General features: G+C 42.0%; 2 protein-coding genes across 2 annotated transcripts; both read right to left on the bottom strand.

Annotated features, from left to right (window-relative positions):
* Positions 1–15,976: 15,976 nt before the first annotated feature.
* Positions 15,977–17,978, bottom strand: LOC6552795 (insulin-like growth factor-binding protein complex acid labile subunit). Its single transcript, XM_015154835.2, has 2 exons — positions 16,258–17,978; positions 15,977–16,197 (listed from the first exon to the last, which is right to left on the bottom strand). Exons 1-2 carry the CDS (start codon positions 17,920–17,922, stop codon positions 16,180–16,182), a joined length of 1,683 nt encoding a protein of 560 aa, XP_015010321.1. The 5' UTR covers positions 17,923–17,978; the 3' UTR covers positions 15,977–16,179.
* A 287-nt stretch (positions 17,979–18,265) lies between these two features.
* LOC6552796 (chondroadherin) lies at positions 18,266–20,103 on the bottom strand. The gene has a single exon (XM_001980971.3). It carries the CDS (start codon positions 19,974–19,976, stop codon positions 18,381–18,383), a length of 1,596 nt encoding a protein of 531 aa, XP_001981007.1. The 5' UTR covers positions 19,977–20,103; the 3' UTR covers positions 18,266–18,380.
* Between the last annotated feature and the right edge of the window lie 4,065 nt (positions 20,104–24,168).

The raw sequence follows: 24,168 nt of genomic DNA, 5'->3' as shown, positions 1-24,168 counted from the left end.
GCCAGAAACATTTAGAGGTATGCCACTTCAAAATCCGATTAGAATAAGTTGAGTTATGGAGCTTAGAACTTCAGCCTTGGGGCATTTCTTCATTATTTTTAATTTCTTCAACATCATACATCAGAAAAATGACAAAAATAATTAAAAAAAATAAATTTTTAAATTTGAATGCAGATGTTTAGAGAATTGCGCCAGAAACATTTAGAGGTATGCCACTTCAAAATCCGATTAGGATAAGTTGAGTTATGGAGTTTAGAACTTCAGCCTTGGGGCATTTCTTCATTTTTTTGAATTTCTTCAACATCATACATCAGAAAAATGACAAAAATAATTAAAAAAAATAAATTTTTAAATTTGAATGCAGATGTTTAGAGAATTGCGCCAGAAACATTTAGAGGTATGCCACTTCAAAATCCGATTAGGATAAGTTGAGTTATGGAGCTTAGAACTTCAGCCTTGGGGCATTTCTTCATTATTTTTAATTTCTTCAACATCATACATCAGAAAAATGACAAAAATAATTAAAAAAAATAAATTTTTAAATTTGAATGCAGATGTTTAGAGAATTGCGCCAGAAACATTTAGAGGTATGCCACTTCAAAATCCGATTAGGATAAGTTGAGTTATGGAGCTTAGAACTTCAGCCTTGGGGCATTTCTTCATTTTTTTGAATTTCTTCAACATCATACATCAGAAAAATGACAAAAATAATTTAAAAAAATAAATTTTTAAATTTGAATGCAGATGTTTAGAGAATTGCGCCAGAAACATTTAGAGGTATGCCACTTCAAAATCCGATTAGGATAAGTTGAGTTATGGAGCTTAGAACTTCAGCCTTGGGGCATTTCTTCATTTTTTTGAATTTCTTCAACATCATACATCAGAAAAATGACAAAAATAATTAAAAAAAATAAATTTTTAAATTTGAATGCAGATGTTTAGAGAATTGCACCAGAAACATTTAGAGGTATGCCACTTCAAAATCCGATTAGGATAAGTTGAGTTATGGAGCTTAGAACTTCAGCCTTGGGGCATTTCTTCATTTTTTTGAATTTCTTCAACATCATACATCAGAAAAATGACAAAAATAATTAAAAAAAATAAATTTTTAAATTTGAATGCAGATGTTTAGAGAATTGCACCAGAAACATTTAGAGGTATGCCACTTCAAAATCCGATTAGGATAAGTTGAGTTATGGAGCTTAGAACTTCAGCCTTGGGGCATTTCTTCATTTTTTTGAATTTCTTCAACATCATACATCAGAAAAATGACAAAAATAATTAAAAAAAATAAATTTTTAAATTTGAATGCAGATGTTTAGAGAATTGCACCAGAAACATTTAGAGGTATGCCACTTCAAAATCCGATTAGGATAAGTTGAGTTATGGAGCTTAGAACTTCAGCCTTGGGGCATTTCTTCATTTTTTTGAATTTCTTCAACATCATACATCAGAAAAATGACAAAAATAATTAAAAAAAATAAATTTTTAAATTTGAATGCAGATGTTTAGAGAATTGCGCCAGAAACATTTAGATGTATGCCACTTCAAAATCCGATTAATATAAGTTGAGTTATGGAGTTTAGAACTTCAGCCTTGGGGCATTTCTTCATTTTTTTGAATTTCTTCAACATCATACATCAGAAAAATGACAAAAATAATTAAAAAAAATAAATTTTTAAATTTGAATGCAGATGTTTAGAGAATTGCACCAGAAACATTTAGAGGTATGCCACTTCAAAATCCGATTAGGATAAGTTGAGTTATGGAGCTTAGAACTTCAGCCTTGGGGCATTTCTTCATTTTTTTGAATTTCTTCAACATCATACATCAGAAAAATGACAAAAATAATTTAAAAAAATAAATTTTTAAATTTGAATGCAGATGTTTAGAGAATTGCGCCAGAAACATTTAGAGGTATGCCACTTCAAAATCCGATTAGGATAAGTTGAGTTATGGAGATTAGAACTTCAGCCTTGGGGCATTTCTTCATTTTTTTGAATTTCTTCAACATCATACATCAGAAAAATGACAAAAATAATTAAAAAAAATAAATTTTTAAATTTGAATGCAGGTGTTTAGAGAATTGCGCCAGAAACATTTAGAGGTATGCCACTTCAAAATCCGATTAATATAAGTTGAGTTATGGAGTTTAGAACTTCAGCCTTGGGGCATTTCTTCATTTTTTTGAATTTCTTCAACATCATACATCAGAAAAATGACAAAAATAATTAAAAAAAATAAATTTTTAAATTTGAATGCAGATGTTTAGAGAATTGCGCCAGAAACATTTAGAGGTATGCCACTTCAAAATCCGATTAATATAAGTTGAGTTATGGAGTTTAGAACTTCAGCCTTGGGGCATTTCTTCATTTTTTTGAATTTCTTCAACATACATCATACATCAGAAAAATGACAAAAATAATTAAAAAAAATAAATTTTTTAATTTGAATGCAGATGTTTAGAGAATTGCGCCAGAAACATTTAGAGGTATGCCACTTCAAAATCCGATTAATATAAGTTGAGTTATGGAGTTTAGAACTTCAGCCTTGGGACATTTCTTCATTTTTTTGAATTTCTTCAACATCATACATCAGAAAAATGACAAAAATAATTAAAAAAAATAAATTTTTAAATTTGAATGCAGATGTTTAGAGAATTGCGCCAGAAACATTTAGAGGTATGCCACTTCAAAATCCGATTAATATAAGTTGAGTTATGGAGTTTAGAACTTCAGCCTTGGGGCATTTCTTCATTTTTTTGAATTTCTTCAACATACATCATACATCAGAAAAATGACAAAAATAATTAAAAAAAATAAATTTTTTAATTTGAATGCAGATGTTTAGAGAATTGCGCCAGAAACATTTAGAGGTATGCCACTTCAAAATCCGATTAATATAAGTTGAGTTATGGAGTTTAGAACTTCAGCCTTGGGACATTTCTTCATTTTTTTGAATTTCTTCAACATCATACATCAGAAAAATGACAAAAATAATTTAAAAAAATAAATTTTTAAATTTGAATGCAGATGTTTAGAGAATTGCGCCAGAAACATTTAGAGGTATGCCACTTCAAAATCCGATTAGGATAAGTTGAGTTATGGAGATTAGAACTTCAGCCTTGGGGCATTTCTTCATTTTTTTGAATTTCTTCAACATCATACATCAGAAAAATGACAAAAATAATTAAAAAAAATAAATTTTTAAATTTGAATGCAGGTGTTTAGAGAATTGCGCCAGAAACATTTAGAGGTATGCCACTTCAAAATCCGATTAATATAAGTTGAGTTATGGAGTTTAGAACTTCAGCCTTGGGGCATTTCTTCATTTTTTTGAATTTCTTCAACATCATACATCAGAAAAATGACAAAAATAATTAAAAAAAATAAATTTTTAAATTTGAATGCAGATGTTTAGAGAATTGCGCCAGAAACATTTAGAGGTATGCCACTTCAAAATCCGATTAATATAAGTTGAGTTATGGAGTTTAGAACTTCAGCCTTGGGGCATTTCTTCATTTTTTTGAATTTCTTCAACATACATCATACATCAGAAAAATGACAAAAATAATTAAAAAAAATAAATTTTTTAATTTGAATGCAGATGTTTAGAGAATTGCGCCAGAAACATTTAGAGGTATGCCACTTCAAAATCCGATTAATATAAGTTGAGTTATGGAGTTTAGAACTTCAGCCTTGGGACATTTCTTCATTTTTTTGAATTTCTTCAACATCATACATCAGAAAAATGACAAAAATAATTAAAAAAAATAAATTTTTAAATTTGAATGCAGATGTTTAGAGAATTGCGCCAGAAACATTTAGAGGTATGCCACTTCAAAATCCGATTAATATAAGTTGAGTTATGGAGTTTAGAACTTCAGCCTTGGGGCATTTCTTCATTTTTTTTAATTTCTTCAACATCATACATCAGAAAAATGACAAAAATAATTAAAAAAAATAAATTTTTAAATTTGAATGCAGATGTTTAGAGAATTGCACCAGAAACATTTAGAGGTATGCCACTTCAAAATCCGATTAATATAAGTTGAGTTATGGAGTTTAGAACTTCAGCCTTGGGGCATTTCTTCATTTTTTTGAATTTCTTCAACATCATACATCAGAAAAATGACAAAAATAATTTTAAAAAATAAATTTTTAAATTTGAATGTAGATGTTTAGAGAATTGCGCCAGAAACATTTAGAGGTATGCCACTTCAAAATCCGATTAGGATAAGTTGAGTTATGGAGCTTAGAACTTCAGCCTTGGGGCATTTCTTAATTATTTTTAATTTCTTCAACATCATACATCAGAAAAATGACAAAAATAATTAAAAAAAATAAATTTTTAAATTTGAATGCAGATGTTTAGAGAATTGCGCCAGAAACATTTAGAGGTATGCCACTTCAAAATCCGATTAATATAAGTTGAGTTATGGAGTTTAGAACTTCAGCCTTGGGACGTTTTTAATTTAGTGGAATTTCTACATCATCACATCAAAAAAATTACAAAAATGTGGAGAAAATTAATTTATAAATTTAAATGCAGATTTTTAGAGAATTGCGCCAGAACCATTTAGAGGTATGCCACTTCAAAATACGACAGAGAAATAATTAAAAAAGTGTATTAAATTTGAATGCTACGAGTAAATTAAGTAAATAGGGAGTACTACTGTTTATTGGTTCGATCATTAACATTTCTAAGCATGCGCAATTTTCGAACGACAGCAACAAAAAACTTCTCAAATTAAATAGTAATTTATGAGTTTAGAAACCAGTCAGATTCAATTTTAATTAAAACATATCTGTTACATTCATATATGAATAACGTCGTAGGGTAAAAGGGTATGCTACATAAATTGAAAAGTTTGCCACAGGAGGCGTTTCCGACCAGATCAAATGTAGGAATATATATTCTCTGAATCAAAATCGGGACCTATGAAAGCTAGAAAGCTTACATTAAGCATCTTGATTCTATTTGCTGATAAGGCACACTTTTGAAAAATGTTGATTTTTTTTAGATTTAAGTATTTTTTTGCCATCAATATGAGCAAACTTTTACTCTTCCTCTTCCGTTCTTTATTGTTCCCTTAATGAATATTCATCATCAGGAAAAACGTCAATTAGCATTTTAAAAATCTAAATCTAACTAAATCTAACTAAAACACCATGAGAAATTCTTAAATTTCGAGAGTATTCAATTAAAATACTACACATATAGTCATATAATTAACTAAATCACGTTTTCGTCGCAGATTCATGTGACACTCCAAAAAAGTTATTATTAAACAATGAACATTTTTGTGGCTACGCAAATATATCTGGAATATCTTGTTTATTAGATAAGTGTGTTAATTAAAACACAAATTAAGCAAATTGCGAGTACTGTACTGGATTGATTATAAACATTCTAAACATTCGTAATCATCGGTCGATGGCATCAATAAAAGCAAGCCAGCTTAAAAATTGTTTAAATTAGAAACAGGAATGAATAAGCTTAGAAGCCAGTCGGTTTCTATCTTAGGGGTATAAATAGGTGGATCATATTCCAGAGTGCATCACAGTCTACTACGATGAAGTTCTTCGCTATCTGCGCTCTTTTGATTCTCGCCTTGGCATCCGTCCAGGGTGATCCCAAGCCTATTTCAAAAGGAATAATTAAAAGTACTCAAGGAAAATAAGAACAAGTTTCACTGGAAGCAAGCTATGTTCTTCGTAATATAAAAACAATTAAAATAAAATAATAAGCACATTCATTAATTTGTTGCTTTGATTGTTTTTTTCTGATTTTTCAGCTGAACGCTGAGCTATAGACTTAAACCTAAAGTTTCAAATTGTACCCACGAGTATTGTTCAAGAACGCAAAAAAAGTAATGTATTATATTTTAAGTAATCCGGTTTATTGAGTACGCTTTTGGTATAAAAGGCGGTGCATTATTCAGATTCAGTCAAAAGCGAACAAAATGAGGTTCTTTGCTGTGTGCTGCTTTTTACTCCTCGCGGTGGTCGCCGTAATGGCAAATCCAAAGCCTCTAAGCCCGAAGACGATCAAAGTTGTCCACTAACCAGGCTATTTGGATGCAACTATAACTTGTATTTAATGAAATAAAAAGGAAGTCTTGAAAGAACTGTTAACCTGTTTTAATTAATATGCTCTGTCTTGGCAAAGAGATGCAAACGGCTTTATGAAACAGTCTACGTAATAAAATGAATAAACCAGTTTTGGAAACTGGCCTTAGTGTGAAGTTTAGGTCTTGAGGATAAGGTTGTAGGTGGCAATCATAAAAGATAACCAAAAGTATATCAGATTATGAATATTTCCATTTCATTTCAGGTGAAAGTTTTCTCTACTTAATGTTGCATAATTAGAGCAATTAGCAAGTTTGAAATCTCAACATCGCATGTCAGCGCAGTTGTGGTTATTACGATAATTTAACGAGTGCCCAGCCATGATTTTTAATAATATTCATGAGTTTTATATTGGCGTAGTCTTCAACAAGATAAAGGCGCGTACCGAAAAAAAGGAGGAAAATAATATAATAAAATAAAGGCACCACCCCAGGTGGGTGGGTCTCCAGTGGAGTCTCCAGGGGGATGGGGCGTGGACTTGGTGGTGTGGTCACGCGCTTTCATGCCCGCCAAGAATGTGGGGCAGCACAGCTTTATGGTATTGCCTGTGGTGTCGTATGAAATGCGCTCGGAATTCGCCAGCAGCAGGAGTAAGAAAAAAGCAGGAAAATATATATCGGGCAGACCTTGTTGTCCACTCCTCCTAACTCCTTCCACCGTCCTCCTGGCAGATCCCTCGTCCGCGTCCTCGTCCTCGTCCTGCGCCTGTGATAATCGCCCCGCTGGCTGCCTGACAGGCAAACAATGCTGTGAATTTGATTAAAATCAGCCAGCGTGTGCGTCTCCACTTGGCTGCTCCTCGAGCTCCTTTCGGCCGCCTCGGACCTGTGTCGTTGTTATTGGAGCACTCCCAGCCACATGTACTAGGACCGACTCATGACCATCTCGTTTGTTGCCCCACTTGGCTGCAGGCGGTGCTGTGGTGCTGTGGTGCTGCGATACTGCGGTGGTTCCACTAATTGCGAATCGCCAAATTTGGCCTGGGAAAGTCTTCCCTTTCCCTCGACATATGGACGCTTTAGAATAGCTCATGCTGAATTTGGATTGCAATGCATAACCATCATTAGTGGGCTGGGAAGCTGGGAGTCTGGAGGCAGGTAAATGCATTTCTTTATGCTGCTAATGAGCTCCAGCTGCCTGGGACTCCTCTTCTGCACTTTCATTGAGAAAAACTGCAGGCTAGAAGGAAGTTGAATGTATAACATTAATTGGAAAATCATTTAAATCGTAAATGAAATACGGCGGAATCTAGAACGAGCAATGAAACCCTTAACTACTTTGGGTTTTGGTTATTAAGTAGTTCAAGGGATTTTATATTTTATGTTAGCTTTGTGCAGTGCCGGTTTTTAGCTGGCATCTTGTGCATTTCAAATGAGGCCAAACGCTAATTAGATGCCAGCAATGCTGCCCATTCCCCGCAGCGAAATCCATCGTCCTTTCCTGCAGTTTCGCTGGAGCGTTAATTTTTCCCCTGGTTTGCACACAGGAGGCTCTTCAGATGAATGGGCGGCTGGTGGGGTTTCTTTTTGGAAAGAGGCAGAAGTCTCCCCAGGATCATCCACACGGCGAAGCGAAGCGGATGTTCTCGCGCAGCGTTGGCTCCGGTCCTGATTTCCCACCCACCCAGTTCATCCGCTTTCCCACACCCACCGCCAGGTCATTGTGAATCTCGCTTTTTCCTGCCAGGCTGGGTGTGTGTGTGTGTGTGTGCAAGCGAGATGGCGAGATGGCGAGGGGGCAGCAAAATGTTAATAAATCTTATTTTTATCATTTGGCTATAAATACTGAATTTTTAGCTCCGGCCATGCTCAATTTATGGCCATTATTTATGTCGGAAAAGCGAAAACCTCAAACATGTTGCCACACTTTTTGCCCCATGCCTCCCTACGCCGCTTCAGGATCCTTTTTGGCCTGCATTGTGCATCCATTTTATTTGCCATTTCGGCCAAGAGAAAGAAAGATACACAAGCCATATTATTGCAATTTTCCAGTTGCTCCGCCCACGCCGCAGTTTCAAGGAAGGAAGCAGAGCGAAAGGCAAGAAACCGAACCAAGCCGAATGAAATATGAAAAATTGCATTACACCTTAATAAACACCTCACCTGGCGAGCAACTGCAGAGTGGGAGTGGGCCCGGAGCTGCTCGAGCTGCATCTGAAGGTATGGGTATGGTATGGGTATGGTATGGGGCTATATATCTCCCCAATCGCAGCTGTGTGCGCCCCAAAGTTTGGCCATAATGAAGATTGTCTGCGGCTTAAGTGGACGCACGTTGCTCAGCCGCTGGATGGCTGGATGGGTGGATGCAACACAGATGGATGGCACAGACAGCCGCAGTTGATGGACACTAAGAAAAATTTCCGACCCGCAATCTAAAGAGTTACGTAACCGGTGCTTTATGTTACAAGTAAAAATACAATTTTTGCTAATATTTCGAACAGTTGTAGCTCAGAATTCTAGCTGCCCAATTGTTGTGTGTCAGAAAAAGCACTATAGAAATTGGATTTTTATTTTTCTGCAAGTGCCATGAATCTGTACTGCGATGGCCATGGGAAGCAGGTCCTTTCCTTTTCCCGATCGACGAAGGGGGCCCCGAGGGGCAAGGTTGCGATCGCGATCACTTAGGCGCTCATCTGGCATAAAATTGTTAGAAACGCCCCGTGTGTGTGCGCCCCTGGGTAAATTGCCTCCTTCTCCCTGCTGCTCCGCGATTTGTGGCCATAACGTTTTTGCCATTAAATTAATAAATTAATGCGATCGTGCAACAGTCGATCATGTGGCCAGTTGCCAGTTGCCAGTTGCCAGTTCACCTTTCCCCGCTGCCAGTCCATTTCCATCTCCTTCCTTCTCTACTTGGCTTCTCAGAATTTCCAAAATCTCAATACTACAGCTCATTCGTTCCTGCTGCCATCAGCGAATAAGTTCGCTGGTAATCACAAATTTCAGAGCTCTTCTCTTGAGCCAACAGTGTTTCATATAGCCTTAAAACATATACAATTATAATAGACTTGTCATTTAAATATTCCAGCCATTTAAGTTTTAATACAGTTCCAAAAAGATGCAGACATAGCTTTGTAATTAAATTTCTTATTTCCTAGACTGGTAAAAGTGTTTTTTCAAAAGTAGCATGCCACTGTGCTGGCAAATGTTCCTGTGCCTTCAGATTCCAGCTCCAAACTGGCGTTGCACACTGCACCCTCGGATTCCGTGGTCATGATCCAAAAAGTGGGTGTTGCTAAGTGTTTTTTGGGGGCCTGAATGCTGGATGGTGGATACTGGATACTGGATGGTGGATGCAGCAGACGCAATGGCTGGAGAACCAGTCTGCCATTTTACAGCGCGGCATCATTAACAACTGCAACTGCAGCGGGGTGTGGTGGGGAGGCAAGGGGAAATAATTGCATGGACGGAACTCGAGGCCGTTCCCTGGTTGCAAGTTGCAAGTTGCTGGATGCAAGTTGCTTCTTGCTGGTTGCCAGTTGCACCATGGCGGACCGCTGTGTTGCTCTGTTAATTTTACAGCCATGTCTGATATTGCTAAATGGCTGTGAGTGGATTCGTTTAAGCACCAATTTTATTACCAACAAGCATCACGCTGCATCTCTCTCTCCGTTTTGGCGGAGCTTCGGCCCAATGGGGCATGCCTCTTGCCGCTTGTCTCTCGGTTGGGGCTCTTTCGCTGGCTTAAAGCGACTCCTGCCGTGGCCGCTGCAAGTGAAGAGATCCAATCAGGTTGCGCCTTTTTGCTTCAGTTCCAGCCAGCAAAAACCGAAAGCAACCAAAATAAGTAAGAAACAACCTCCACTTGTGGCAGTTGTTATTGCAGTTGTTATGGTTTTGGTTCGCTGTTTCGCTGTTTCGCTGCATATTTTGCATTTGCTTGGAGACTGGGCGAAACTCCAACCGAAATGGGCTCCAACCAGAGAGGAAGAAACAAATACGCCCCTGCAGCTGCCATTAATCGTTAATCACTCTGGCACTGCACTCAAATTATATATTTATTATAAGCGAAACTAATTTCTCCTTTTGATGGCTACTTAAGGGACTTCAGGGATTGCATGTGATAAGAAGCACATTGTTTCTTCAACCTATAGCTACTACCAGAAAGTGTTACTACTAGTACTAATGTCACAAAGAATTAAATCTGTATGAGTGTATAATTTTCACTCATTGTTTCATTTGTTTTATCCAGCGACTTAGGCTGGCTAAACTGAGTGAGCGAGTAACGAGTTCTGATGTGAAGTACCTTTAATTTGTTCAGAATTAATATGTCACCTGATAAGCGACACTTACAATCGTTATGGGTCAAGTGTGGTGTAAGCTACAGCTGATGCTACAACTGAGATACGTCAGCAGCTGGACTAAGTATGGTAGATAGATCTTGAGTGTTAGTTCGGCAGGTATTTATCGCGTCTTGTCAATCGTCAGCTCACATTACACTTGATTGCCGATTGGCTTTCGTTTGCGGGTTCAGCTGAATTCCGCGTTTGATCCCCTTTATGGGCTAACTAACTCACTCGTTGGAGAAACAAATTACGGCTCATTGTGCGCCAGGGATCAGGTTACGATGGGAAACGGGGATTCCCCGGCCAGGACAATGGACCACCCGGCTGGGCATTGTTTCTGCTGCCTGGGCTTCGCATATTTTTTAAAGCCAGTCACGTGCCATCGACGACGACACTTTTGACATATCCGGCGGACCACACGCGCCGCTGGCAACCCTGTTCCATATACATTGTGTATACTCTGTCTAAGTGGCGACCCCATCCTCTCCAGATCCTGCGGGCAAGTGTCAGGCTAAAAATTAGCGCATCACGTGCGTCTTCGGGGCCGCAAATGTCCTTTGAGCTGCCAGCGCTATCCTTATCGGCAGCGCTATCGATTTCGCTTAATATGTTAATCTGTGCCAAGGCGAGTGGTGTCCCCGCCCCACCCACGCCATAACCTTGGACCCCTTGCTCCTGCCCTGCAGCCCACTGCATTGTTATCTGCTCGCCTGTTCATTAGGGCATCATAAAAAATGGGGAATACTCGGCATTTTCGGAGTATTTCTCCAACGCAGGCTATCGCTGACTGTGGCTGGCTTCTTTACGTTTTTATTGAGCAACCATAAAAATTATTTGTCCTGATCCGATTGGAGTGCGTCCACTTAATGGCCAACGAAACGAGCAGCCGGAGAGCATCGAATAAAAATCAACGGGAAAGGCTTTAAACGGCCATAAGAACTGCGTCCACTTATCGCTGGACGAGATGGAGACGGTTTATCTGTGGAGCAGGAGCTAATTACTCTGGATCCCCTGGCTTGGCCTTTCTCCGCCCCATTTCTCCGCATCTCTATCGGTTTTATGCCCGCGTTAATTACCTGGCGCGGAGACTTCTCACTGCTTACACTTTATTTTTATGGCATTTCCCGGTAAGAGCCGCGTGAAAAGTCCTCCGCACTCGATCGAAATGACTGTGTAACCTTTGACCTTTTTTTAATGCTCTCCATTCTCACAGTAGGTGATGCACGGCGCCCAAATCCTCGCCAAAGGCTTGGGAACCCAACCAAGGATTAGGGGTGGGAATTATGAAAGTTCATCCGGCGACGGGGAATTATGATGCCAGTTGAAATCTGATAGAGATTTATGATCTTTTAATGCTTGCGGTGAGTACATAGTTGTTGGACAAATCCCTGAATTTCATTAAAGGCTTAAACCAATTGATCGGCGAAATGTTAGCTGCGTTTTTCTAGAAAGAAACCTATACTATCGATTTAAATTTCTTATTAAAATCGTAATACCCATTTCTTCTGCCCCGATTTTTCACACTGTCCCAGCCATCCAGCCATGAATTGATTGCTCATTTATAAAGCGTCTCCCTTTCGGGCGATGGGCTGTCAAGGGAAATGCAGGAAAACTGCTCGGATGGGCATATTGTGGCAGTCAGTTAGGCAATTTCCCATACGCACACGCCCGTCACAACGGCCACACCCACCACCACCACCACTAGCACCAAGTGGTGTCCTTCGGGCTGCAGTTGCCACCACCCGAATCCAGTTACAATTGCAGCATCCAAGGAGCAGCCAAGGCCGAGGCTAACTGCGGGCTAAGCGGATATTCATTACACGAACCGCACGCCGGCACGCGTTACCGCTTTGGACGCTTTAGCACCCTCTCGTCCTTGCTCCTTGCTCGCTGGTCCTTGGACGAGCTTACACTTTACATATGTCACGGATATCCCCGTGGGAGGGTTTTGCGCCGTTTTGCGCCGTTTTGACTTTTGAGCGGAGTCAGGCCGCTGATCCTGTTTGCTGTAAATAATGCGATTAACGGCATCACGCAGCCAGCTCCTGATCCTGATTTCGTTGTTTTGGCGGAGGTGGTGGGTGGGTTGGGCCTGCTCCTTGTTAATGAGCCACCGAAGGAACTGCGCTCCAGCGAGTGTTTCCCGGATTAGTGCTACAAATTCGCGCCTAAGCATGGTGTGAAATAGGAAAACGTACACTGCGAGAAATTATGTCTCAAGTACATTGAACTATTGAGTTACGTTGATGGTTGATGTTCATATTTCCATATACTAGTATAGTGCACATTCGAATAAGATACTTTAGTTAAATAGGATTTCGGCATTTCATAATTTATTTCCGTACTGCAAAAAACCTTTTTTGTAAATTGAAATTGTCTTATGTACAGTGTTTTTTCCGAGTGCAGCTAATGCTGGGGGAAAATGAAAAATTATTGCTTTGGTTTCATTTTCGACTGGTCTTGGGTTTGGGTTCGTCATTGTCTATCGCCATTAAAGTGTCTTTAGTGCTCCACGACGTATGCCATTCACTGGCTTGGAAGTAATTTTTATTAACTCTGCCAAAAGTGCAAAGCACAAAATAATCGCATTAACGCCGATCCAGCCCCACACCCCCTAGTTAGCCACGTGTGAGAGCTGGCTAACCGGCTGAATGACTAACTGAGTGACTGACTGGATGACTGGATGACTGAATGGCCGGATGACTGGTTGACTGGTTGACTAGGTGACAGACTGACTGCCAGGTCGTAGCGTCATTGTCGTGCTGTGGCTCAAAAGGTTGGGAGACGCCGGAGGGGGTGGCATCTGGTGATTTTCCTTGCACTTTTGTCTTTGGGCGTGTCGCCGCCAAAAGGCGTTTTGCCATTTTTGGAAAATCTCATTTTCCAGCCAGGCGCAGTCGAGAGCCAAGTGTGCGAAAATTTGATAAACGCCGACCCCCAAAAGGCGCATGATTTATGGATCGGCATCGACAACGGCAACGGCAACGGCAAAGGCAAAGGCAACGGCATTGGCATCGGCGAGGAGGAAGAACCAGCCGAATCCGACCCAATCCAATCCAATTCACAGACCATAGCCCATAGCCCATAGCCCGTAACCCGTAACCCGTAACCCGTAACCCATAACCTGGCTCTAAGCCGAAATCGGAAGGGGCGGCGGTGGTGGTGGGGGTGTGGCCGCGGTTTGGCAGCATAAAGTGCTAAAAAACGCTCAATAAAACCACACATAAAAATTGACTAAATACAAAACATGACAGACGGCGTGCGAGTATTAATAATAATGCGTTCGGCCGACGGCCCAGTCCGCTTTTTGGCCTTCTCTTTTTTATCCTTTAGTTGCTGCTGCTGCTGCCTCCGTTGTTTATAAAGTGCAAAAAACGTTGTACTCTTTTTCACATTCACATTCGATAAAAATCGCATGATCATAAATTTACACTTTGCACAGCCTCCGCGGCAACGCCCACCCCAAAAAAAAAAAAAATAAAGGGGGAGACCTTCGAATGCACATCGAAAGGGGGTGGCGGGGTGGTGCATGCTCGCCGAGGGGGCGGGGGCGTGCGGAGGGGCGGAGATATACACGCAATGGCAGGGAGAATCTGGCGGCCCATGGGACGCATGAACGATTGGTAAATTGTTGTGGTCAGGATTGGCCTGGCTCGCTTTGGAATCGGAATCGGAATCGGCTCGCATTGCCTTCTCAGGGGTGCCTCACGTTATGGTTTGTGGCAATTGCAATCAGTAGGTTCCTAGGTTCAGCGCGTGATCGAACAGTTGCTACCGTAGCGGGTACCAATTAATAGTTGCTTATTAGTTCCTTATGGAGTACCTACAGTAAATATAAATATCAAAGTCAGATTTCAATGGGAATTAAAATGGGATGAGCATCACTGCCATTTAGCTATTAGCAATTTCCATCGTAACTCGTAACAACATAAACAATTTTCACATCTGTGAGCATTTGTGATTGTATTCGGGCGAGTCTCGATCCCACAATTCGAGCATACCCCGGCTCACACCCCTGCGCGAGAATTGAGGGATAAAAATGCATTTATTGCCTTTCGATTTTTTACAAATCGTTGAAATATTTTTCACAGAAAAGCCGCGTGCACTTTACATTTCAAATGCGAAATTTCTGGGCGTGTGTGGGCGTCGGCGGCCACGCCCACTTAGCGCGCGGTGTGAAGTTATTTAATTGCCAAGCGATTTGCGCGCGTTTTGCGGGCGATTTGTGACGCGTTTTCGCTCGCATTCAATCGATGATGCTCCGTCGCCCCCTCTCTTTCTTCCCCCAACTCGCTGCATCTCTCTCCTGCAGCATCTGCCTGTCTCGCTCCATCTCTTGGCCTGTCTTATCGCCTGGGCCAAATCTTCTGCTGGCGCATAATTAATGAGCTGCACATAATTTGCATATTTCTAATTTAATCAAAATGATTTGATTCGCATGCCCTGTAATAACAAGAACAACAATACCAAGTACCGCTTATGCAACAATAACAGTGGCAACACCAACAACAGCAACAGCAACAGCAACAACAACGTGGTGCCTTTGTGTGATGCATGTGCATGTCGCTGCAACATTATAAATAAATCAAAATACAATTTCTGAGAAATTGCGATGCCCTATCAAAATCCAGCGAGCAGAGGACCCCCAAACATAAACACGGGCAAAATTTCCACCCGAAACATGTTGATACGTATGCATGTAGATAGCCGCCCCGATCCTTGGGGGGGCGGGGCAAGTCGGGGCTACAATGCCTGCATATATACGAATGTATGTATGTCGGTTGGTGGCAAGGTCTACGCAAATGCAAACGCCACAAATCCACGGCCTCGCAGCAAACATGCAAGAAGTGGCAGCAACGAAGGCGGAAAAGTCGATGTTCAACCAGGTCTAGCCACTCTCCACTCCCCTTTCCCCGCTTCTCTGCCCCCTTCTTGGCCAACTTGCTGGCGGAGTACTAACTAGTCTTGGCCCAACAGCAGCCCCACAGCCAAAGAGCACTCCACATGTCCTCCTGTGCATGCTGTGCAATTATTTTGAATTAAATTCGTATTTTGTCCGAATCTTGTAAGTGCATCTTTTTCGCCTGGACCGGTGAGCTCTTCTCTGCACTGAGAGAAATGGTTGCTTAAATGGTACGTGGATGCGCTCAGAATGTGATTTGTATGTGCTTATATTTTTCAAGAAATATCCAGTTTTAAAACTTCTTTGAGTGTATTACTTTTCACTTTCCACCTTTTCAGTGCTCTGGTCTGTAAATTGTTGCTATCTATTCGCAGCTAAGAAGTCATATGCAAAATATATAGCTATATTATGAAACGACAATGCACATACCCTATATAAAATATTGCTCACAGATAGCAAAAGGCAATGAGGAATGGCAGTATGTATAAAATTAAATTACATACATATATGGTTAATGATTAGACTGATAAGCCCCTTAAAGATTTCCATTTAGAAATGTTATAATATTAACATTTTCTTATCGGTAGGTATATAAGCGAGAGGGTTAGTTTAACGTACTGTGTGGTTTGTTGATTTAAATTGTAATTTATTGCTATCACATTCTATGCATTTGTGTATATTGTCTAACTTCGGCACGCTCCCACTGAATGAGAAGTGCAGGGTAGCAGACGATAGCTGCAAGCAAGTAGGTAAGCTACAGATATACCCACAGCACGCTGGGAAAGAGCAGAGACTAGCGCTAAATTGACATCAAATTGGCGCTTATTTGGCTTACGGAGCAGCTTGGCTACATCTCACGTCTATTCACTGGAGCTGTGCTGTTTTGAGAAACGGAGAAAGGATAAGCGAGTGCGCCAAAGTGTTGACCAGGCTCATACTTCGGAGTCCTGCTCGTCGAGGCGTCGACCACTGTTCCTGGACGTTGAAGTGTTTTGCCCATGGATGCGGGACCTCCTCCAATGACGGAACCTTCGCAGACAGCCCTCTTCCTCCAGGATGTGGTACAGATTCATCAGCAGAATGAGCATCACCACCAGCAGTGTAACAAAAGCGAGGATATCCCTAAGAGTCCAGTAAGGGTGTATGCCAGTCACTCCCGGTGGGTCCAGTTTCTGAGCCTCCGCTTGGCTTTCATTCGGTGGCCAATCGATATTCACGCGGCCACTGTTGTTCAGGTCACGGTTTTGGGGCCTCGCCTGCAGATGAACTCCTCGATCGCTGAGGTAGAGAAACATCCTGCGGTATAAGCCGGGTGACCAGGGATTGTCATGAAGCCCCAGCTCTGCGAGATCTTGGTGCTCCTCGTGGAGCTTCTGGTAGTCGAAGGTATTCAGGCGGTTGCCCTCCACGAACAGAGCCTCCAGAACCGACAGACTTCTCAGGACCTCTACATCGAGGGTAAGCATTAGATTGTGGGACAAATCCAAGAAGCTGAGATGCGATGAGAGGATTGGCGACTCCGGAGGCAAGCGAACCAACCGATTGTTCGCCAAATTCAGGTACTTCAAACTGGGCAAAATGAACAGCTCCTGTGAGCCGGAGGCATCCAATCCGCTTCCATGTAGTGGCAAGGCTTCGATTATGTTTTTGGACAGATCCAGTCTTTGCAGATTCCACATTCCTCTGAGAAGGGCGGCCGTATCATTTCCACTTAGCAAATTACCATGCAAATCCATCTCAATCACAGCGCTCTTGTTTCCCACTTGCAGATGATTCAGCTCATTGTTCCCCGCCTGCAGTTTGATAAAGCCTCCGTTGATGACTAAACTGCTAAGACTACTCCCCTCCAGAACCAAGTTCTGCACATTGGATAGGTCCAGCGTCATGACCTCCAATTCACCAGCATGTCCCAAGTCGAGTACTCGAAGATTGGGCAATGAGCTGAGCACATCTGGTTGAAAAATTCTCAATGGGTTGCCATTGAGCAGCAGGGTTTCTAGCTTTTTATTTTTAGCAAAGACGTTTTCTGGCAAAGTTGTCAGCTGATTTCTGCTTAAGTCCAGATGCACTAGCTCCAGCAGAGGATCGAATGTGCTGGCCAGGATCTCAGGTATCCCATTCCCTTGCAGGCCCAGTAATCTCAGTCTGGACAAACCCCTGAAGGCGCCTACGTGCACCGTGTGCAAGAAGTTCTGACTTAGTTGCAGGATCTCCAAACGAGGCACTGCGGTGAAGATCTGATCCCGGAGGACACCAAGACTCGTACCCTGCATCTGCAGCGAGGTGAGATTTGCCACTGGCCTCAGACTCTCCTTGCTGATGTGGTAGGTGGCACAGTTGCGGATAACCAAGGTCCGGAGACCTGGCGTAAGGTTCAGAACCGGCCAGGTCATCGATTGGCGGCTGCAGTTCTTCAAGTGCAACTCCCGGAGCTGCAGAGCCGGAGTCGCGGAGTAGGCCACCGCCCGCTCACCTAAGCTGCAGAAGGAATCCGGGCAACTGGCACTGAGGTTCAAGCGTCCGGTGGCATCGTAAACGGAAAGTACATTGCCCACCGCGTAGCCGCAAGTACCGAGCAAAAGATATACAATGTAAAAATGCATCTTATTCCGCTTCACTTTGCTCGCGTTTTGTCAGACTGCTCATAATGCACTAGCTTCGATCGAAGCGGCAACAGCATCATATTCGTATCATCTGGATTTGTGGATCAGCGAGTTGAGCTTTGCAGTCAAATACCCATGAGAGCTTTGCTGATAGCAACAAAGTAAAGCTTTCGCCTCGTGTGTATAGTGATAAAGAGCTAACATTCTGAACTCAACATTCTGTCGTTTTTCAGATACATTTATATAGATAAGACCTTAACTTACACAAAATATTAAGGAAATGCGGGTAATTTTCATTTTCGAACCAATTTGTAGGTTTAAAACCAAAAGAGTGGCGGGCTATTTAAATGCAAATCCAGAGATTCTTTATTTATTTGAGCAACAGTTTATATATATATACATATGTATATATATTGTATATATATACATCTTAAGAACAATGACTGATTAAATGCATATTACAGCATCATTTGATCATCAGAGTCGTTTGAAATCATCTCCCTTATGGGAGATAGTGGTGTTGATTGCGTAAACAGGTGTCTTCTTCTCCAACGAATGATTAGAAATGAGTTGAGGGACAGAGAAATAATCAGGGAAACCAGCATTAGTACATTCCATACGTTCCATTCTCGATAAGTGTCGTTGCTTAAAGGATTGACTTTGGTATCTGTGTCCCATTTTTGGCTGGTGTCGTTCCCTGAAGGAACATCTTTGACATCTGGCATACAAGGCTTACAAGTTGGAGACGCGCTGTTTGAGTGATTGTATTGCGTTTTCTCTAAGACGTTTACTCCAATTTCTTTGAAGAAGTTTGTAATATTTTTATAGCCCACAGACTGGAAATTGTTGTCGTACAGAGCCACCTCTTTCAGGGGTGGATGAGGTTTCCAGGGTGATAGCATTAAATAATTAATAAAATTACCCTCTAAATGCAAACTATGAAGATTGAAAGCTTCGTCAATGCCGTGTCCTGCCGGCGCAATTATTCTATTGTACGAAACGTCCAAATGAGTAAGCCTTTCCCATGGAATCGGCGAATCGAAGTGCAGACGCGTCAGACGATTTCCCGAGATGTTAAAATACATAAGATTGGGCAGCATGAAGAGCTCGCTCGAATTGTCGCTTCCGGCCGCGGCGTACATCCCTATGAGATTCTTGGATAGATCCAGTCGTTGTAGTCTCCACATGCCCATTAGAAGTTTGGGAATATCGTATGTTTTCAGTAAATTGTTATGTAAATCAAGTTCGATAACAGAGCTTTTGTTGGGTAATTTGATCTCCGTTAAATGGTTGTTCCTCGCTTGGAGTTTATGGACACTGCCCAAAATGGCGAGGCGCTGCACGCCGCTGTTGTCGAGGATTAGGGTATGTGCACCGGGCAATGAAAGATCCGGCAGCGGTCCACAGTAGCTGAGGTCCAAAAGGCGTAGGTTTCGTAGAGGTATTAGAGATGTAGACGATATTACAGTCAAGGGATTCCCATTGAGTAGCAGCATCTCTAGCTTGGGAACGCCAGAAAAAATGTTTTCCGGAAGATTTTCGATTCTATTGCCACTTAGATCGAGATGCAGAAGTTCTGGTAGGGTTTCAAATACACCCCATGGCAACCCTCGAATACCATTGCCCGGCAGAGACAGCAGCCACAGCTCAGGGAGTCCTTTAAAGCATTCATCGGATAGTCGCGTTATGTTGTTCCCTCCCAGCACAAGGATCTTCATCTTTGGCCACTTGGAAAAGTGTTCCCGGTGCAGCTCCATGAGGTTGCTACGTCGCAATTGAAGGCTTGTTAGGTACGGAAGTGGATACAGGTCCTTCATGGTGAAGTCCGGACTGTCGCAGTACTCCAGCTCCAGGGTGCGCAGATTGGGCATAAGTTGGAGTACCTCCTTGTCGCAAAAGTCTATATGGAACTCGGTTAGTTTGGTAGCCTTCTTATCGGAATACTTCCGGCTCCTGCCAAGTATATGGCAATATGAATCATTGCAGTAGTCCTCCAAGTCGGGGAACAGAACAGCGGAGGCACTTGAAAACAGGACGATGATTATTAAGTGCATAGTTGCTTTTCATTACAACTAAAACTGCTAATATCACTTTCGAAACTTTGCCGCGTTTAACTGATGAAATTCATATATCATCTATGCGCGTGTCTACTAGAGATGGCACGAGTCAGCTGTTCCGCACGCAAGTAAACATATCGATCACGCAGAGACGCATTAGAAGAGCGGAGATTAGATTATCGATTGATAAGCGGGCGGTTTAGTTTGAAATTAGAAATTAGAAACACCTAACTTGTTAGATCATAGAAATGCTGCCAAAAGTTAATGAACATTAAAAGAAAATTATTTGATGCAAATCTAGAGCCCCTATGTCTGCAGCATTATCGCTCAATACCCAGTAAATACGCCAAATGCCCGGAACATCTTTGCTTATCGCGGACAACCGTCCAACATGTTCCACATATAAAGAAGTTTCTTCGCTTGGCAAATAAGAGGCAGCCCGGGAATGAGATCCTTTAATTCCCTGCATAATTCCAAGTCAGACAAGCGCTAAAAACATTTCATTATAACGCTACACAATCGGAATATTTAATGATTTAATCGGCCGACCGAATCGGGGACAACACCCAAGGAAAGGACGAGGAGGCTGCAGTCGGAGTCGCGTCGCGTCTCGATAAACTGCTTCAAATTCACAGATTTTAAATTTCAAATCGCTGCCACACGGCGCAAAGCAGGCGAACATGTAAAACGCAGCCAGGTTCTGGCCGAGATCTGAGCCCCCATACCCATAGCCATACCTCAACCATACCATTCCATTCTCAGCGTTGGCTCGCTATAATGGCGCGAGTTTCATGTTTACAGAAAAGATTATGCAGCCCCAAACAAGCGAGGTAAAAGCAGCCAGAACCACAAGATACAAACGTGCAGAGGTTGCAGGCGACTTTGGATTCGCAGACCTTTGGATGCAACCTGAACACCGAGCACCGAACACCGAACACCGAGAACTGAGAACTGAAACTGGAGTTCTAATTAAACAATTCGTAGAATTTCGCGTTAATTGCGAGAAAACGACTTGAACGTGCTCGGCGGATTGGCCGAGACTCTGGGACCCTGCTCCTCCCCCAACCTCCTTTTGGGTTCCACCATGACTCCGCTCCACTCCACTCCACTCACTCCTCCTTTCCCGTTCCCCATTTCAGGTGACACGTTCTGGGGAAGTAATACTGGTACAGGTACACCCAGAAAAGAGTTTCTTGCTAATTTAGGATCTGGCTAAAGGGTGTAATATTTGAGTACACAAAACAGAGTCGGAATCTATTTTAAGGTAATACTGTAACTTATTAAGAAATATAGAAAGGGTATTGTTACTTCATTTTGAAAACCCATAAAGATGGAACGGCAATTGAAAACTGTAGAGTGTTTTTTCTGAGTGCTGTGGGAAAGCTTTGCACTTCGCCTAGATCTGGTGTCATTTCACATGTGTGCCTTCATTTGACGAGGATGAGCTCTGTTATTAACACGCCTACCGGCATTACCCCTTGCGGGCCCTCGATGCTCTGGACTTTTTACACATGTGAAGGCTGGCCAACTTGGAGAGAAAACTCAATTCAAATTATCGCCAAACAAGATCGACAGATGTTCAGCGGGCACAACAACAGAAATGCCGAGCTGACGGGGATTGGGATGCGGAAGGGTCGAAAGGGGCTCAGGGCTAAGGGAGCTGGCAGATGAAGAGAGGTCAATGAGGTGCACCGACCGATCGGCCAGATCGATCTTCCTGCAGTCAAACAAAAACACAAAAACGCAGAGCATAAAGCCCGAAGCCAGAGTCAAAAGCAGTCGCACGTCTCGCTGAGCAAATAACGCCCCAAAATGAAATAACACAAGGCAGAGAACTAAACCCTTTAATCTAAACCACTTTGGGCCATGGCAGTGCAGATCCCGATCCCTCCAGCCGATCCGATTGACAACGCCACGCATATTTCGCATAACCCAGGCACACCTTTGCACCAAGTCCAGCCGAAAATGCCAAGCAGGAGGGAGTAGGGAATAGCCCCGAAAAATGAGAATATAAAACCGAAATCGAACAACAAAGAGCACACAGACATACGGAGTGGTACAGCTGCGGCTAAAAAAATAGCACGACTGCAGGTGGAAAGTTTATTTCCTAAAAAAAATGATTGAATGTTTATTTTTTTTAAAGTCAGTTTGCATTAATAATAAGTACCATATGTTGTCTCTCTGAGCAAGAAATTTTTACTCTCTCAATGTAACGGTTCTTTTTGTTTTTGGGCACTTTCTGTAAAAGCGCCCGAAATGAGGCGGTAACAAAACTAGCACTGACCACGTATTTGCTGAATAAAATTAATAGGAGTGATTGCTTTGGGTTTTTTTTTGACAAATTTTGAAAAAAGGAGTTGCATTAAAGGTTTTAATTGAATTTTTTCCAAACGAAGACCAAAAATTCTCTAGTCATGGGTCGCGGAAGGCATTGTACCGTCGAATAAAGAAATTTGATTAAAAACATGGTCTCTGAAGGTAAAACCTACGCTAAAATTGATCGAATTTTCGGTTGTTCAAACAAAATGATCCGCAAAGCACTGCTGTTTGTCGAAAAGAACGAAACACGTGGAAGAAAGCCCTCAATGTCCAACGTGGAGATCAAGCGCTTGGTTCGGCAAAGCAAGAAGGAGCCTTTTAAGCCGGCAACGGAATTGAAGAAGGAGCTTCAGATAGCTGAAAGCGTGAAAACAGTATGCAAACGCTTAAGACAAAACAACTTTAATGCGTGGAGTCCCAGAAAAGTCCCGCTTTTGACTGTGAAGCATGTGGCAAAGCGAATGGAATATGCTAAGATACACAAGGATTGGCCTGTGGAGAAGTGGCGCAACATTTTGTGGTCAGATGAGAGCAAAATTGTGTTGTTTGGTGGAAAAGGCTCTCGGTCTTATGTTCGGCGTCCACCACGACCTGAATATAATCCTCGCTTCACCTCTAAGACGGTAAAGAACGGAGGATCAAACATAATGGTATGGGCGTGCTTTTCATACTATGGAGTAGGTTCGATCCATTGGATTCAAAGCATCATGGATCAGCATATTTACACAGATATCCTGGAAAATGTGATGCTGCCATATGCCGAGGATGAAATGCCGTTAGTTTGGACATTTCAATAAGGTAACGACCCAAAACACACGAGCAAGAAAGCTCGAAAGTGGTTTGAGCAGAAATCGATCAGAGTAATGAAATGGTCTGCTCAGTCACCCGACTTGAATCCAATCGAAAACCTTTGGGCGACGTGAAAAAAAAGGTTTCTGAAGCCAAACCCAATAATATCGAGGAACTTTGGGGTGTGCTCAAGGATGCATGGAGCAAAATTCCTCAAAAACGGTGCCAGGACTTGGTGGACTCCATGCCAGGACGATGCGCAGCTGTCATCGCCAACAAAGGTCACGCAACCAAATATTAAGATTCTTTAAACATAGTTCTTAAGATATAATCCATTTGTTGAATTATTTTTTTATTTTTTTGCTTAGTTTTAGCAAACTACGAAAAAAAGTGCTATTTTTGTTATCGCCTAAATTTGAAGGTTTTCTTTTTGTTTTGCCAATTATTTTCAAAATATCCATTAGATCTGTTACTAATTTTGTTATTTCGATTGAAAATCATTGTAGAATTTAAGTTTAGTGAGTAAAATGATGAAAAAGTGTCAGAAAATACAGAAACGCTGGGACAAACACGAAATGTGCTTATGGTGCTATTAATGTCTCCGCAACTGTATATGGTGCCATCCATAGGAAAAGGCACATCGATCCGCGAGGCGGAGTGGTGAGGAGCCACGCTACCGTCATCATCATCGCCAGCACTCCATTCTTCTGGTCGATCATCCGCACTCGTCATCATGCCCGTCATCGTGTCCACATCCCAGGGTTCGGGCTCTTATCGCGGCCGATTAATCTGCCATCGCTGTCGCTGATAAGGCCGCCAAATGGACGACCCTCCAGACCAGGCCAGGCCATACCGCAGTTCCTCGCAGCCTGAATCCTCTTCAGAACCGCTGAGCCCAGCCACGATGTAGCGCACCATAAGCCGCATCATTGTTAGCCCAGTGCGCAGTGGCAGCCAACACTCATGTTTAAATTATGATGGCTTCTAGCTTGCGCCCCATCCCCCGAGCATCCGTCAAATCGAATGTGGGCATATGGGTAACCCTGCCTTCCCTGCTCCTCCGATCGTGTCAGAAGTCATG

Source organism: Drosophila erecta, unplaced genomic scaffold, assembly GCF_003286155.1.
Source record: "Drosophila erecta strain 14021-0224.00,06,07 unplaced genomic scaffold, DereRS2 tig00000000-arrow-pilon, whole genome shotgun sequence".
NCBI lineage: Eukaryota > Metazoa > Arthropoda > Insecta > Diptera > Drosophilidae > Drosophila > Drosophila erecta.
The sequence above is the reverse complement of the archived record's forward strand: the minus strand, read 5'-3'. Positions and strand labels throughout refer to the sequence as shown.

What these genes read in the sequence shown, in the direction of transcription:
- LOC6552795 (XM_015154835.2), bottom strand. Translation starts at nt 17,922, where the DNA reads ATGCATTTTTACATTGTATATCTTTTGCTCGGTACTTGCGGCTACGCG.
- LOC6552796 (XM_001980971.3), bottom strand. Translation starts at nt 19,976, where the DNA reads ATGCACTTAATAATCATCGTCCTGTTTTCAAGTGCCTCCGCTGTTCTG.